Source organism: Coenobita brevimanus, chromosome 84 (genome assembly GCF_032717465.1).
Source record: "Coenobita brevimanus isolate Jiangsu-jjx chromosome 84, ASM3271746v2, whole genome shotgun sequence".
In the NCBI taxonomy this organism is placed as follows: domain Eukaryota; kingdom Metazoa; phylum Arthropoda; class Malacostraca; order Decapoda; family Coenobitidae; genus Coenobita; species Coenobita brevimanus.
In genome coordinates, this window is record NC_137037.1 from 48142663 (window position 1) to 48158223 (window position 15561).

A 15561-nucleotide genomic window follows, 5' to 3' on the forward strand; every position below is an offset into this window, starting at 1 on the left:
GCAACGTAGGATTGGATGATGGATGGATGGATGGATGGATGAAGGAGGAACCAAAGGCCAGGGGCCTGCAAATTGCTCCCTTCAAGAAAAAAAAGAAGAAGAAGAAAAAAAAAAAAGATAATGGAGAGCCAAATTCAAGATCAGGACTTTTCCATCCACACTTCTCCCCTTTCATACATTTTTTTTCCCCTCTACACTTCTCATCAGGGTCTTCTCCCCCCATCTGGTATAGCAATGGTAACAGCCAGCCCCTTCTCTGCCATCCATGACTGTCCCTCACCTCTCATCTCATCAGGATTTTTCCCTCCTCTGGACCTGTTAATAATAGCAACCAGTCCCACAGTGTGCCCTTCAGAATGAAAAGGGCTGAGGTCAGGTTATCATGGTCTTTCTCTTAAGGGAAGGACCATAACCTAAATCCTTGGTAACCTCTTATGATAGAAAAATCTCCATCACCACAGGGAGCTCTGGGACACCCATGCACTGACTTACAGATCTCTTGCCATACACCCTAGTTGCAGAATGACACTTCTGTCATCATGGCAGTTACAGTTAGCCTTTACAGCTCAGTGTAGCGTTGTCATTACATGTGTTTCATTGTCTTTATAAAATTTCACCATATTTAGGAATTACAGATTAGTTTCGAAATCAGTATTGAGATATTATATTTTTTTTATCTGACAATATAATATGAAATCTAGCAGTATGGTGTCAACCAATAGTGCCAGTAATAGAAAGGTTTGAAGTTGGAAACCTAATGTGTAGGTCATGTTTTTCAGCAATGGTGTGCTTTTACTGATATGTTTATGTTTATATTAGGTCCATGTCCACCATGCCCCAAGACTGTGAGCCAGAAATGCCACTGTGGCCAGAGTGCAGCCAGAACAGTGCGATGTTCAGCCAAAGAGTGGTCATGTGGCCGTCGCTGCCCAAACACCTTATCCTGCCGTGCTCACCCCTGCCCTGACACTTGCCACCCCACCCCCTGCCCACCCTGCACCCGACGGAGTAGCCAGCCATGTGTGTGTGGGGCTAAAACACAACTGAAGGATTGTGCTGCTCCTCCATGGCATTGTGATAAGGTTTCAGAAAAATCTTAATTGTGGTAATTGTTATTTATTTATGAAGGCTTTATGTCGCAGATGGTTAAAACACTAGACTGGTGAAATAGTAGTGTATGGAAGTCAGTCAGTATGGTTATTTATTTATTTTTTATCTGTGGTACAGGTGTGTGGGAAGGCATTGAGCTGTAAACACCACACTTGTGAGCGTGTTTGTCATGATGGTGCATGTGGGGATTGTCCACGAGGAGGTGTGCGTACATGCCCTTGTGGCAAGACCACGTATAACTTGCCATGCACCCAGGATGTGCCAGGGTGTGGAGACACATGTGGGAAGATGCTAGCCTGTGGAGAACATCAGTGTGCAGAGCGATGTCATCGGGGGGAGTGTCCAACGTGCCTACAGTTTAGGGTCAAGGTGTGCCGCTGTGGGGCACGAAAAAAGGAAGTGGCATGCAGTCGTGACTTCACCTGTGACACTAAGTGCAAGCGACTCAGGGACTGTGGTCGACACACATGCAACAAGAAGGTAAGCTCTTAAGATTTTTTTTTTTTTTTTTTTATAAATATTATATTGCCGTTTCAGTTTAGGGAGGTGTAAGGTGCAATGTTGCATTATTTTTACTGATTATTATCATTCATAGCATGACCTGGATTTTATCTGACTTCAAATTATGAATCACCATTCTATTTTTCTGATAGCTTAATTCTAACTGTAATGTGTTGTCAGTGTTGTGTGGGGGAGTGTGGTCGATGTGAGCAGCCATGCGCGCGAGGCTTAGGGTGTGGGAGTCATCGTTGTGAGAGCCGGTGCCACCCAGGACCGTGCTATCCCTGCTCTGCCACCCACACCATCACATGTCGGTGTGGTGCCACTGCCATCACACTTCCATGTGGACGACATCGGCAGGCACGGCCGCCACGCTGCTCCCGCCCCTGCACACAGCCCCCTGACTGCCACCACCCCCACCGGGAACCACACCGCTGCCACCCTGGCCCATGCCCCACATGCAAGCAGGTGTGTGCCCTCATCCTGCCCTGCACGCATTCCTGCCCTGCTCCCTGCCATGATGCAGTGCCAGTTAGGGTGGTGGATAAGAAGAAGCGTGCGGGACCATGGGAGCCAGTGGTGGCACCCCACATAGAAATCAAACAGTTGCCTTGTCCCCCATGCCAGGTGCCTATACCCACCACCTGTCTAGGAGGCCACGAGACACCCGACTTACCCTGTAGTGAGGCCCGGATTTATTCATGTGGGCGGGTGTGTGGCCGGGCGTTGGCGTGCTCTCATCACACATGCCAACTAGAGTGTCACCAGGTAGAAGGTGCCGCTGATGACACCAGTGCCGGGAAGAACTGTGGCAGGTGTGAGGCTCCATGTAGCCAACCTCGACCCCCTGGTTGCTCTCATTCTTGCCCTCGCGCCTGCCACCCTGGTTCCTGTGCCCCCTGCCCCACCCTGGTGAAGGTGCAGTGCCACTGTGCCATCACACAGCTCTATCGACCCTGCAGTGACCTCACCTCTGCCGAGGGCCAGGCAAAGGAGAGCATCCTTAGCTGTGGCAACCAGTGTAGTAAGACGGTAAGTGCATTGACTCTGTCTTTTTATTATAATTTTTTTTTTTTGAACTTATATTCTTATTTATCGTTTTGTGCTGGTTATCAGATATATCTTCTTGATATTTTTGTGGTTGTAGTCCCATACCCACATAGATATGAACCCAACAGACTGCAGGAAACTGGTCACTTAAGTGGTGCAGTTCAGAGATCTTTCAGTTTTTTTTTTTCAAGAGAGATGGAGTCAGTGAAAGTACAGTGAGGTTGGATGAGGAGGAAATGGAAAATGTGAGTGCGTTTAAGTACTTGGGTAGTGTGATGAGTAAGGATGGAAGTTTAGAGAGAGAAGTGCTTGAAAGGGTACAACAAGAAAGAAAGGTCGCTGGTTCCTTGAAAGCAATGATGAGAAACATGGAAATGAAAAAGTTACTACATGACAGCATTGTGATACCAACTCTGATGTATGGGAGTGAAGCTTGGACCTTGTTGGAGGGACAGAAATCAAGAGTGAGAGCTGTGGAAATGAGTTATTTGAGAGGAGCCTTTGGAGTCACATGGAGAGACAGATTGACAAATGAGGAAGTGAAAAATCGTTGTGGTGTGGATGTGGATGTGATAGGAACCGTTAGGAGAAACACATTAAGGTGGTTTAGCCATGTGGAAGGGATGGAGAGTGAGAGACTAATGAGGAGAGTGTATGTGAGTGAGGTGGAGGAGGGGAGAGGGAGGGGGAGGCCAAGGATGAGATGGAGGGATGGAGTGGAGAGGTATATGAGAGAGGGGGATGTGAGCTGGGAGCAGGGCAGTGAAATGGCGGGGTACAAGGCGACATTGAGGCGATTTGTTTGTGGCCACCCCTTATGGAATTGAGGCGTCTGGCAATAGATCGATAGATAGTGAGTGAGTGATGCACATGAGGTGAGCAAATGTGTAGTGTTGTGGGGGGCTGTATTATAGTGAGGATGTAGTGGATTGTTTGTGAGTTTTATTTTGTGTTGTCACTGAGGTAGAGAAAGGTGATGTATTTGTGTCTGAGTAACCTACATAGCTAAGCATGCATGTGGTCAAACTTTGTCACAACTACCCTCATTCTGATATCCTAAGAATACAATTAGCCAACTTGTCCCATCAGTTGTGTATCAAATTCTTGTACTCCCCATTAACAGTAAGTCCTTGGTACTCTATATGCTAATGATGTGTTCCAAAATATCCTTCTGCATAACTGGTACTAAGGATTGGGAGTAATTGGTGAACCAACATTATAGATAACAGTGAAATTTTATAGTCAGTTTCTCTAACTTTTTGTGGACTTTATTGCAAATAAAGTTAGTAAAAAAAATGGGACGGGATACCTGCGTTAATAAATGTGTTTATATCTGTGTTTCCTTCTTATTGACTCTTTGTGTTGGCAGATGAAGTGTGGTCATCGCTGCCCACTGGACTGCCACAGTGGGCCATGTGGTGGGATAGGGCCATGTCAGAGGCGTGTTGGGGTGCGGTGTCCATGCAAGAGAATAAAGAAAGACCACCCGTGTAACTTGGTAATCACTGGGGCAGTTAGAGTGGAATGTGATGCCATCTGTCTGGAGAGGATAAATCAACGCAAGAAGGTTGGTTTCTGTATAATGGGGTACCTGTATGTCATGTTGGTATGTAATGATTTGTTATTATTATTGTTGTTTCCCTAGGCTCATCTGAATGTGAAACTGGTGGACTGCAGGCTGAAGTTGCCCTTCTCTGGCAGTCCACCATCCCCTTTTAGGGATGTTTGCATTGCTGGACGGCAGAACTGCCTGGTTATATCAGTGCCACTGTGTTAAGGCATTCCTCCTCACCAACTATACAGGATAGAACCCAGATCTGAGGCTTCTATGGATTCTTTTGGAATATGGTCAGAGGGCAGTAAGATTTCCAGCCTCCTACTATACCGTACAAAACAGTTAATATATCTGTTAAACTTAATTTTCACTCACAGCCAATAATAATGCATCATTTTCATCATGATCATACAGGTAAGGTAAGATTAAACATTACTTTTTGGCTGATTCTCACCCTTGCATCTGCTGTTCTCACCAAGCTCTTTTTATAGCATCTTCCATATCAATACGATATGATTCAGCACTCTTGGTACAAGAGCCCTGCCCCATTCCTCTTCTCATCAGTCATCATATCCATTTTCTTTTATCTCTTTTTCCATGCAATATCCTATACAAAACAAGTTCCTCTCTCAGTTTTGCCGTCTTCTCTGTTACACTGCCTGTTATGTGGTGCAGCTCAAGTTATAAGACACTGAATGTGGGCCCCACTGAAGGGTCTGTAAAAGAACTGTTAACTGTAAAGGGTTCCAGTAGGGGACACAAATAGTAAAAGAAGTGAAAATTAACCAAGCAGAAATGCATTAATCTCAATTTTTAATGTATGAGGACACTCTGCATTCACAATGTCTTTGAGATGGCTAATACTGAGTAAGTATTTGACAGAATAAAGTATCATGAGTATGCACCCTTGCCATTACAGTATGTCCTTAGTCTGTTCCCTTTTTCAGGTTGAAGAGGAGGAGGAGCGAAAAAAGCAAGAAGAGGAAGAAAGGCGACGAAAGAAGGAGTTAGAGGAATTTGAGAGGAAGATGGATGGCAGGAGGGGTCGAAGAAAGAATAGGAAGCGTGTGGATGAGATTGTGGTGAAAGACAGAGGGATGTGGTGGAGATGTGTGGGAGGCGTGGCTGTGGCAGCTGTGGCCATTGTAGCTGTCTGGGCTCTGGGATATGTTTAGTGGTGTGTTGGTAGACTTTATTTTGTTGACTGTGACTGTGACTGGTTTGTGGCAATGCTCAGGTGTGCAGATATAGTTAGTCCTTGTTTAAAGCTGTTTCAGGTTGTACATGCATTAACACCAATTAAATTTGTCCCAGAGTTGATTTCACTTACCATTTTTCTTGCACAAAACCAAGATAAAAGCATAGTGGCTTGGTGGTAGAACTCAGGTTGGAATTTTTTTTTTTTTTTTTTTTTTTTTTACTGTCAGTGGTTCATCCTGAAATGTTCTGAATTACAGTATCCTTGTCTCAGGTCCCTGCATTCCTGTGGGTGCAAATGGAATTGGCAGTTACCATTTACACAACCTAAATTTTAAGAATTTAAAGTGAGGACTGACTGTAGCTGAGACTACAAGACACTGGCTGTGACTGTGTAGCTGTGGCATTGTAGAATGAACATTGTTTAAAGAGTTGTATTCCAAGTGGCTGCGGAGTTATAACACTGTTTTCCTTGTACTTCGTTTTGCCCATCACACCTAAATTTTCTCTTGTATTTTGTTGATGCAGACTGTGTTGATAAGTTGATAACCCCTTCAGTATAATGCTTCATTTGCTATATTCTTCCACTTCAGACGATTTTTACCTAACCCAGGAAGGACTTTCTGGCATTCAAGATGTTTGAAAAGTCTTCCCAGGGCAGAATGAAATCATCATAAGGTATAGAATATGCAAGATTTCATCATAGTGAAGGAATTAAAACATCATACAAGAGAATGTTCGTCTTAATAATTTCCAGGATCTTTTGGGAAGTAATTATTTGGTTCTGACACTTGGATTATCCGCCAGTCCATAGAAAACATCAGCTGTACCATGACAAGTCTTATTATGGGGATTCTTGGTTAGGAAGTATGGCATCATTTGAACTGAATTAGCTGAAGAGAATACTGTAGCAGATCAACCCAAGTCTTTGTGGACGAGCAGGTCCATCGACTCCAGGCAGGCAGTTGCACCTGCAGGGCTGTCCTATGCAGTGAACCTAGTGGTGAAGTGCGGGGAAGTGTGTGAAGTTTGGTTCCTAGGTGGATGCCACATTTGCACATCTCTGCACAGTTAACAGGGGCACTATAATAGGCTCCACATAATCCCGTTATTTGGTTACCTGGTTACCACCCAGTTTTGTCAATGGTTTGCTAGGTTATTGGAAATCATTAGGCTTGTCACTCAGTGTAGTCACCTGGGGATGAAGTAAGAAGCACAGCATGAAGTGAGTGGATGGAAAGTAAATAGCTAAGGAAGGTATTTTGTAAACTCTTATGCTACCTACCGTATAGTACGACCAAGAGAGTTAAACTGAGAGAGAAAACAAGGACACTAGATGAGTACAGTACAGATGTTATATGGAAGGGTATGTTAGGCAGTGGTGTCACAGACTGTTTTTCACATAGAAATGACATATGGTAATAGAACATTTTTTACCACAGGATATAGCAGCAGTAGTAATACATATTTGCACTGAGATTTTTAAAGTCCCAGTTTAATAGGTGCAGTCAGGATTCTGGGGGCTTGAATGGTGAGCATATGAAAATGTGACCCATTTAATTATGCATGCTGTGAATAGTTCTCCCTCTGTGATTTTTTGTTGCTCTATTTCACCTCATTGGTTGGAGGGAAGGAAGGAGGTCATGATGATGTAATAGTTCACAATTAGCTGGCTTAAAAATTAAAGCTGACTTGGTAGGTATGGTCAGAATACATCAAAGCACAATAATCTTTGGGAGATAATATATGAAGGGATTGGTGTTAAGGACAGCCTCAGAAAATAGAAAATTGAAGTAAGATACTGTACTGTACAGCTGCATGGTAGAATAATATATTTGTAAATTGCTTAATGCATAACTTGTAAATAAAGATAAGATAGCTGATTAAATAAGTCCTTCCCTAATGGGTTTCATCTTGCAGGAGAGAGATGGACACCACAGAGAAGCACCAATTAATGTTTTTAATTACATGTTTGTAAAAATAAAGTTTAATGTTCATTTTTTTGTAGGATGTCAAAGTACAAAACAGAAATCCTTTAATGTGAGAATTTCCATGGCTGGTTTTTGTTATGGTGACCATCATCGTCATCATCATCCAGACCTCATTTCCCACCCTAGGGTGAGGTGAGAAGTAGTAGCAGCATCCAGACAGCCAAAGCTTGCCCATTTCAGTGGGCCATGCTTCCATTCACCCATCATTCAAGCCCATGTCTGTTGTAGTGAAACACACAGTAAAAAAAAGTATCATGCAGGAGGGATTCAGTGATATCCTAAATGATCATGACATCTTAGGAAGATAAATTTTTTCATGGGAGTATGCATATAATACTTAATATAGATAAGGTAGAATATGTCATATGCAATTAATATTGTACGTTAGAAAATGTCGTGTGCTAATAATATTGTTCGTTATCATAAGGTGCCAGTTCTCCCGTGGTGGCACTGTAATAGTCAGTTGGTTCTGCTGCCCAGTTACAAAAATATCCTTCGGCTCCTTCCCTATCCTCTGCAAGGAAAATGGTGGTATATAGGAGAATGCAGCCTCAGCCTACAGTCCACTGGTGTTACATTCAGATGGGCCTGGGGTTGTAACAGTAATAATAATTTCATGAATGAAGGGATAGGAATATCTGTACTGAGAATTTTGCAGAGTCCATCATTTTTGTTGTAAGAATATTCAATGTATTGTGTGCATTGATACATATTTGAGGAGTAGCAATGTCTGGACATTGCCACTCCTCACCGTGCCCTGAGGTGGGAAGGGAGATGATGATGATGATGATACTTATTTGAATATGTGTACCACAAATAATGTTTGCTTCACACAAACAGTATGAATCTGATGAATAAAGCAAAAGACAAAACAGAAAACTGATATTGTCAAGCATTATTCTCAAGGGAAGATAGCCTGTAAATAGTGTTATGCAGTCCATGTTATAAATGGCCCACATACTCTCCACATTCTTGTCACTGATTTGACGAGTGTGATTTGGGTGTTTTTATTTATGTTCAGCATAGTGGTAGGTGGGGGTGCTCACAATCCACCCACTCGATGTAGTGCTGCTCTCACGTGTCTGCCCTTTCCTCTCCTCCATCCTTTCTTTCCATCCACTTCACTCTTTTTTTTACATCATTCTTTCCTCGCCCTTCTGCCTACAGGTGACTTTACACTCCCTCTTTTGTTTTCCTTTCCTGTTGTTTCTGCCTGTGGGTGACTCTACACAGAGTGACAAGCCGAATGGTTTCCTGTACACTGGGAAACCATTTATTACGCTGGGTGGTAAGCATATAACCAAATTATGGTGCTGGTGGTTTAGTGGGTAATTGTGGCGCTCCACTGGGATTGATCCAGTGAAGGTTTATATCCAAGGGATGGTTGGGGTTATTGCTCATGTAATGCCACTCAGGGATGAGTGAGGCTGGTCACTTTCATCTTAAATGTCAGGACCAACTTGCCTTGCACCAGACTCCTACGCTCCTCATGGGGCAATGCAGGACTGGATGATGGATGGATTTATTATTGCTTATGTAGTGGAGCCAAGATCAAGGCTTGGATGATGGCCCCACTTCATTGGGCATGGTATTTGATAACTGTACTTTTATGCATTCTCCTACTTGTTTCTGGACCCTGTCTCACCCTTTCTCTTGGGGAAATTATAATAAGGATGATTGATGATGATGATGATTGATGATGTATTTATTCAGGGCGAATGACAAGTTTGCCAGTGACAGAATGTTTATACAGAACTGTTCTGAGTTGGAAAAAAACTTATCCTGTTCTTCCCTGGCACACATCAACCCACCTCAATTGTCAGTGGGAAACAATCCTTGCTCGTCTTCGCTTAGGTCATACACGCCTAACTCATGGTCATTTGATATGCCATGATCCTCAGCCCATCTGCTCACGCTGTGCCTGCCCTGTAACAATCTGTAATCTTTTTCCCGATTGCCTGTCTACATTTCAACAGCGTCTTGCAGTGCTCTCCTTCCTTTCCTCACTCCGGTGGCCCCACAATGTACTGATTTTGTAGGTGACTCTCCCACTGTTTCTATTTCCAGTATTATCACTTTTCTTACTGCACTTCATATCACACATTTAATATAATTATTTACCCTGCACACATCTACCTTAAATGCCATATAGCCATATTTTGGCTTGGTGCTAGTTTTTCATTATGTATTCCTTCCTTCCTTCCTTATACTGTAGATGGTTTTCAAAATTGTAATAGACTGGTGACAGAAAATGGATATGCTTTTTGAATGGTGCCCTCCATCTATGTCATTTTATATTGGTTTTGAAAATGTATAAATGCATGATTCATTAGATTACACAACATTATATCACTACTTAGCATTTATTAATTTGGCTGTGGTAGGTGAGGGTAATGAAAAGAGTTTCTAATAACTTAAATGTACATAGAGGCATGCATTTAGTAATTATAAGACAATTTGTGAGCAGTAGTTTTAGTACAGACTTCTTTAATATTTTGCTTATAATGATTCTTTAGTACTGATCGTAAGGTAAAAAAAAAAAATGTGGAGCAGTTCAGACTTCACAGTTCTCAATGATATAAGTAATACCTCCCATAACGGAACCTAATACTGTACTGCACACTGATAACAAAACAATCATTTACGTATGCAAGCTAACCACATATCTGTAAAAACATACTGGTACAGTAATGGATTTATTGGTACTGAGCACTGACATTAAATGAGTGAGTTACAGAAAAGTCAGTTCCATATTTTTAAGCATTGTAAGGACCCTGCAAATAAGCTACTGTAGCCAGAACACATAAGGCTATGTGACTGGTATATGTCACCTGTCAGATTTCATACTGAAAAAATTCCTGCTGCCTCTTGAAAACTCAAGTCTGTTCACAGCACAAGTCATGCCAGCTTGCACCCATTGGTCATCAGACCACAAGATGTCTCAAGGGATTTAAAAGAGTATTACATTATCCAACAGCTGTATTCATAGAGCTAAAAAGCACACCTCTGACACTGTATTTTTCTCCAAGCAGCAATAATGTTTAGGTTTCTGAAGTCATCTTGACTTTCTGGGAATTAACCTTTGCATTTAAGGCTCTATTCATATATCTTGCATGACTTTCACAACATGTCACAGTTACCAGTCAGTGCTGCTGATATACCTCTACCACTGTCGTCTCTAAGTTCCCCTACTCAGCAGACAAAAGAATACAAAAAAATTCTCTTGTCATGATTACTACAGTCAAAGATGTAAAATATGGCAGGAGGAGTACCCAGAGGCAGACCCAAGAAGACTGGTGAGGTCCTGTGTGGCAACTCCAGGCTAGAGGACTATGCAGGGAAATTTGTACAGGGATTTGTATATCGCACCTAAACACTGTCTTGTATGCTACTTACTTCATTTTAATATTGACATATTTTGCATTAATACCTTACAAGAGGCCATAGAGGCATTATGTGCTGAATAAATTACTATGGAAGAAGTTCTATGAAATCTCCAGTCACTTAGAATATACATATGACAGGTAGAAGATGGGTGGTAACAATCATCCCTTCATAACAGTGCTATGGGAAAGGAATGTGGTCACTGCCTTAACACTAGATCATGCTGTGCCATCTGATATGAACTATACTGGGTATGTACAGTGTTTTATCTGTTATGTAATTTTGTCAGTATAAAAATACAATACAGAACATGGAACCTTGAATAGTCAATACTGTCAGCCATTGTAGAAAACATAACAAAGTAATAATCACTTATTCTGTACAGTACAAACATTTATACTAAACATTATATACTATGAAAGAGGTAATTTTCCCAACTTCTGAGCTGCTGCCGCTGCATTTTCATTCATTAACATCTGCAGTTCTTGGAACCGCTCTGAGATGCGCTGTGTCACCTGTGTGGTCAAGATGTACACCATTAGTCTTGCATTATAGTCTATGCCCACAATTAGGGTAATACTGGATGGGCTGTTTTGACTGTACTTCCTCAACAACTATCACAGTACTCTTATCAATACAGTATGTCACTTTCAGACACCATTTAACACCAAGCTCTTTGGTTTTCTTTTCATAGCCAATAATTGTGCTCTCCCTAATACATTATCAAAGCCCCTTAAGTATGCAGTTTTTTAGTTTGTCCCCTACATAAAAATTTAAGGCTCAAATCTGAAAATGGTTAAAAAGAACATTTCCTTGGCAAAATGTAGTAACACGATTTAAGATCACAATATCATTATCGAAAATGTACAGTAAATAAGTCAAGCAACTTGGCAAACATAAACTTTAAAGTAAGCTGTGTGAAGTGTGTAGGGATAGTAATTGTTTCACATGTGTATGGAAAACGGACTGTGGGCAGGCTCTATGACCCCTCCCCCCCACCAACTCAACTGTGCATAAGCCTCGCAGTCTCTGCTAGTAACTCCTATTTTATGTATCCTGTTATTATGTCACTATAAGTATGGAGTATCATTATCAGAGTAATAAACCCAACCATCCCTTGGATGCAAACACTTATGACCCAATCTGGATGCAGCATCTCAACCCACGGTGTATTACCAGGCATCATATGGTTACCACCCAACATAATAAATGGTTTCCTGGCCTACAGGAAACCATTTGGCTTGCCACTCAGTGTAGAGTCACCTGAAGGCAGCACCATACTGAGCTTGTATTTAACTTTCGCAAATTTATTTTGACATTCTGTGAATAACGTGCTTACAGACCTTGGTGTACTTCTCTACACAGTTCATAACGCAATTATCTTCATTGTTTCTGATGGCACGTGACGTAAAGTCCCAGACACAGTCATTGAAGCATCCCTCACTCAGCTTATTGTACTGCACCAGGAAGTCTCGGAACTGTTTGACCTGCACCTCCGCCTGGATCTGCTCGCTCATTGCGGACATGTCCATATTCGCCATCTTCCTTCTCTGAAATTAGTGAGTATAGGTATTTTTATCTGCTTCAGTTTTTTTCTGTCTAATGTCAGTTTTACCTGTGATGTATCTATTTCTAAAATGATTTTCCATATGAATGTGAGAGTGTAAGAAAGCAGCTTGAATCTCTGTGCTACTATCACTGAGCTCTTTAATAAGGAGAGGCTTTCTCATGGGTAGTGCAGCATAGTCTGTGTGCCTGTTGCCAGGGGCCCAGGGTGACACAGATATAGTGGCAGTCATGTTTATGCACCCATCCTGACACCTGTGCCTTTTTAAATATGCTGATGAATCTGGAAAATATAGTGCCATGGTCCACTGCGCCGCTTATGGATGCAACAGCGAAAAAGAGACAGCAAGTTGAGAACAGTGCTACAAATGCATTACCATGGTGGAGGCGACAAGTGTTTCATTATAGTGGCCAAAGTCATATGCTTGCTGCGGAGACAGCCACTTCATATTATTGAGCTCAGTGGTTACTAGCCTCACATTTTACCCTGTTATACTGTACTGTACTGTATATGAAGTTATATGTAATACAGTATGGAAACAACAGTATGTTGAATCAGTTTGTACTAATTTATGCTAACAAATTGGTTTCAAAGTTGCCATTTTGCTGGATTTCTATAATGTTCCTGTTTATGGCTTATACGCACACCGGCAATGCTGCCAAACCTGACAAAGGAAATGAAAATGGAACATAAGTTAAAAACAAGAAAGTTAGAATATTATATAGAGTTAAACTACAGAAATGAGGATGCAATGGAAGTAAAAATAAAACGACTTAGTGAGGAAAATGAGGGAGCATACGAAAAAGAAGTACAAGATCTGAAAAGGCTATACAATATATCAGAAAATTTAACAAAATGAGGCAAAGAAAATGATAAGAAGTAAGGTACAAGAAAAGAACAGAGAAGAAGTCATAGCTGAGATGAGACGAGAAAACAAAACCTAAAGCAGCAGAAGGGGAAATAGACTATTTAGAAAAGCTGAACTTTGAAAAGGCAAAAATTAAATTTGTGCTCAGAACAAGAATGAATGATGTTAAGGAAAACTACAAAATATGATCAAAATTTACTATGTGAATTATGCAAGGAGGAAAAATAAAACGCATCTTCATCTGTTTCATTGTAAGGCTTATGAAGACAGAATGGAGAACATAATAGTGAAAACAATAAATGGAACAATTCAAGAAAATGATATAGTTAAAGTGGCAGAAACTGTAGAAAAATACTGAAAAGAAGGAGTATAATACTAAATATGAGAAAGGAACAATTAAAATAGATAAGGGATAAGGAAAAAAAAAAAAAATTACAAGAAAACAAGCAATCTGTTGTGAAACAATTCCTGGACAGGAGAGTGTGCCAGCAACAACAACAACGTAAGTGGAAACGTAAGCAAGGATTTGTTGATAAGCATATTAAGTCAGTGACCAGTCTAAGGAAGTGGACCAACATCAAGTTGGGCATTCGTGCATTTCAGTATCTGCCATTTTTTTTTTTTTTTTTTTTTGGGGGGGGAAAAATGGCATTCCCCCGAGCTAGACCCTGTATTGGATCATATAGCCCCGCTAGGTCACAGGATACCACTCCCGGCACGGCAGTCCCGGGTGTCGTATGCACGGAGTGACATGCTGAAAGTCACCATTCCGCTCAGTGCGCATGCGTCGTGGCCGTTTAGCTTCGATTTTGAAAGTATCCGCATGTTATCTCAAATTTTGTGCCATTTATCAACAATATTGTATGAAATACATGTGCCAGGAAGATAGTTGGATGTCTTATTGACCTGTAGGTAACTATAGGTTGATATATTTATATATATAAATAAAGATATATGTGTATGTTACAGGCAGATTGTGAAATTAGTCATTTCATGAATTAAAATTAGTTTAGTTTAGGTTTAGGTCAGGTTGATCTAGGATAAGATTAGGTTAGGTTTGGTTAGGTTAGGTTAATTTAGGCTTAATAGAGAAGGGAATGGTAACTTCCAGCATGAAGTCACTCCGTGCATATGACACCAGGCAAGGCTTGAACTCGCAATCCCCCGATTATGAGCTTGATGCTCTACCACTGAGCCACCGTGCCACCAGTATCTGCCATTGTGTTCGAGAACCAAGGATGCATGAAGTGTAATGATTTTAGACAATACAGTAACGTTGACATTCAGGCACTGTTGCAGTTCCATCACATCACGTTTACTTGCAAAATATTCTGGTCTTCCACGCATTTTCCTAAACAAATTGTCCCTCTGACATTATCCACCGATTCAGTCAATGATCGAAACCGAATTGTTCCGCCTACACTACCGGTCTTCACGACAATGCCCGACTAGCCCTAAGAAGTAGATTTTCTAGCAGTCTTTCACGATATGCAAGAATATTTTTGGCCCAGTTCAGTTCGAGGTGTCAGTATGCACTTTTGATATTGAAATGCTTTTATTGTTCCCAAAATGACTTACTTACCCACTTCAATTTACTGCTTAGCAGACGAAACACATGGAATTAAAAAGACAGAACTATCTTCGTTTCAGTACTAAGTATGGAGTTGTCTGGTTATCCGTGATATTTTATATTTAATCATCAAAGAAAATTACGGAATTTGATTCAACTAATGACTCTGGATGAATTAAAAATTTCTACCTAAAAACGTTTTTTTTTTTAAATAGTACATAATTGAAGATAAGCTGATAGACACGAGTATTTGTTTGTAAGCTCAGTTGTACAGAAAAGTGAAACGAGTGTTACTCTAATCGGTCTTTTTTTTTTTCTTTTTCTTTAGAAGTACCTAAAATATTTAAAACAACCGCTGACCTCATTTCAAGCATCTCTTCAGTTCTGTGAAAACGATTGCATTTATGTCTACTAAAAAAAAAAAAAAAAAGCCGTGAAATATTATCATTATAGCCACATGCAGTTTCATAGTTTTGCGTAATCAATAAAAAAAGGATGCAAATACAAGTAACTGGATATCTGAATTATTATAATACATCACACTGTGTATGGAATGGGAAAGTTTTGTTTTCCCGCTTGACACGTCTTCTAGTGTCTCGGTCTTACATTTTTAAAAACACCATCTGTTACCTCCGTGAGAATAATGAAATGATATTTAACGTCCGTTTATAACTGTGATTAAGTTACAGCATTATGTGGATATAAATGAAAATGTAAAATAGCTTGCAATACAAGCTTTTTAATCAAGATAGTTCACAATATTTTCAT

At 40.9% G+C, this 15561-nt stretch overlaps 2 protein-coding genes across 2 annotated transcripts in view; one reads left to right on the forward strand and one right to left on the reverse strand.

Annotated features, from left to right (window-relative positions):
• LOC145410168 (NF-X1-type zinc finger protein NFXL1) overlaps positions 1–5593 on the forward strand; it is a 21498-nt gene extending 15905 nt beyond the window's left edge. Inside the window, exons 8-12 of the mRNA XM_080280365.1 lie at positions 820–1082; positions 1228–1590; positions 1792–2643; positions 4031–4228; positions 5164–5593. Of these exons, the coding sequence (XP_080136491.1) occupies positions 820–1082; positions 1228–1590; positions 1792–2643; positions 4031–4228; positions 5164–5391 (1904 nt within the window). The 3' untranslated portion in view covers positions 5392–5593. The remainder of the gene's footprint in view (positions 1–819; positions 1083–1227; positions 1591–1791; positions 2644–4030; positions 4229–5163) is intronic.
• Positions 5594–9094: 3501 nt separating this feature from the next.
• On the reverse strand, positions 9095–14828 carry Tim9a (translocase of inner membrane 9). The gene is made up of 3 exons (XM_080280431.1): positions 14806–14828; positions 12132–12338; positions 9095–11303 (listed from the first exon to the last, which is right to left on the reverse strand). Exons 2-3 carry the CDS (start codon positions 12327–12329, stop codon positions 11202–11204), a joined length of 300 nt encoding a protein of 99 aa, XP_080136557.1. The 5' UTR covers positions 12330–12338; positions 14806–14828; the 3' UTR covers positions 9095–11201.
• Positions 14829–15561: the final 733 nt, after the last annotated feature.

Bases quoted from the DNA above. Each gene is read 5' to 3' on its own strand.
- Tim9a (XM_080280431.1), bottom strand. From the start codon at position 12,329: ATGGCGAATATGGACATGTCCGCAATGAGCGAGCAGATCCAGGCGGAG. The intron at 11,304-12,131 runs GTCTGTAAGCAC...TTGACCACACAG, and splicing joins GTGTAGAGAAGTACACCAAG to GTGACACAGCGCATCTCAGA.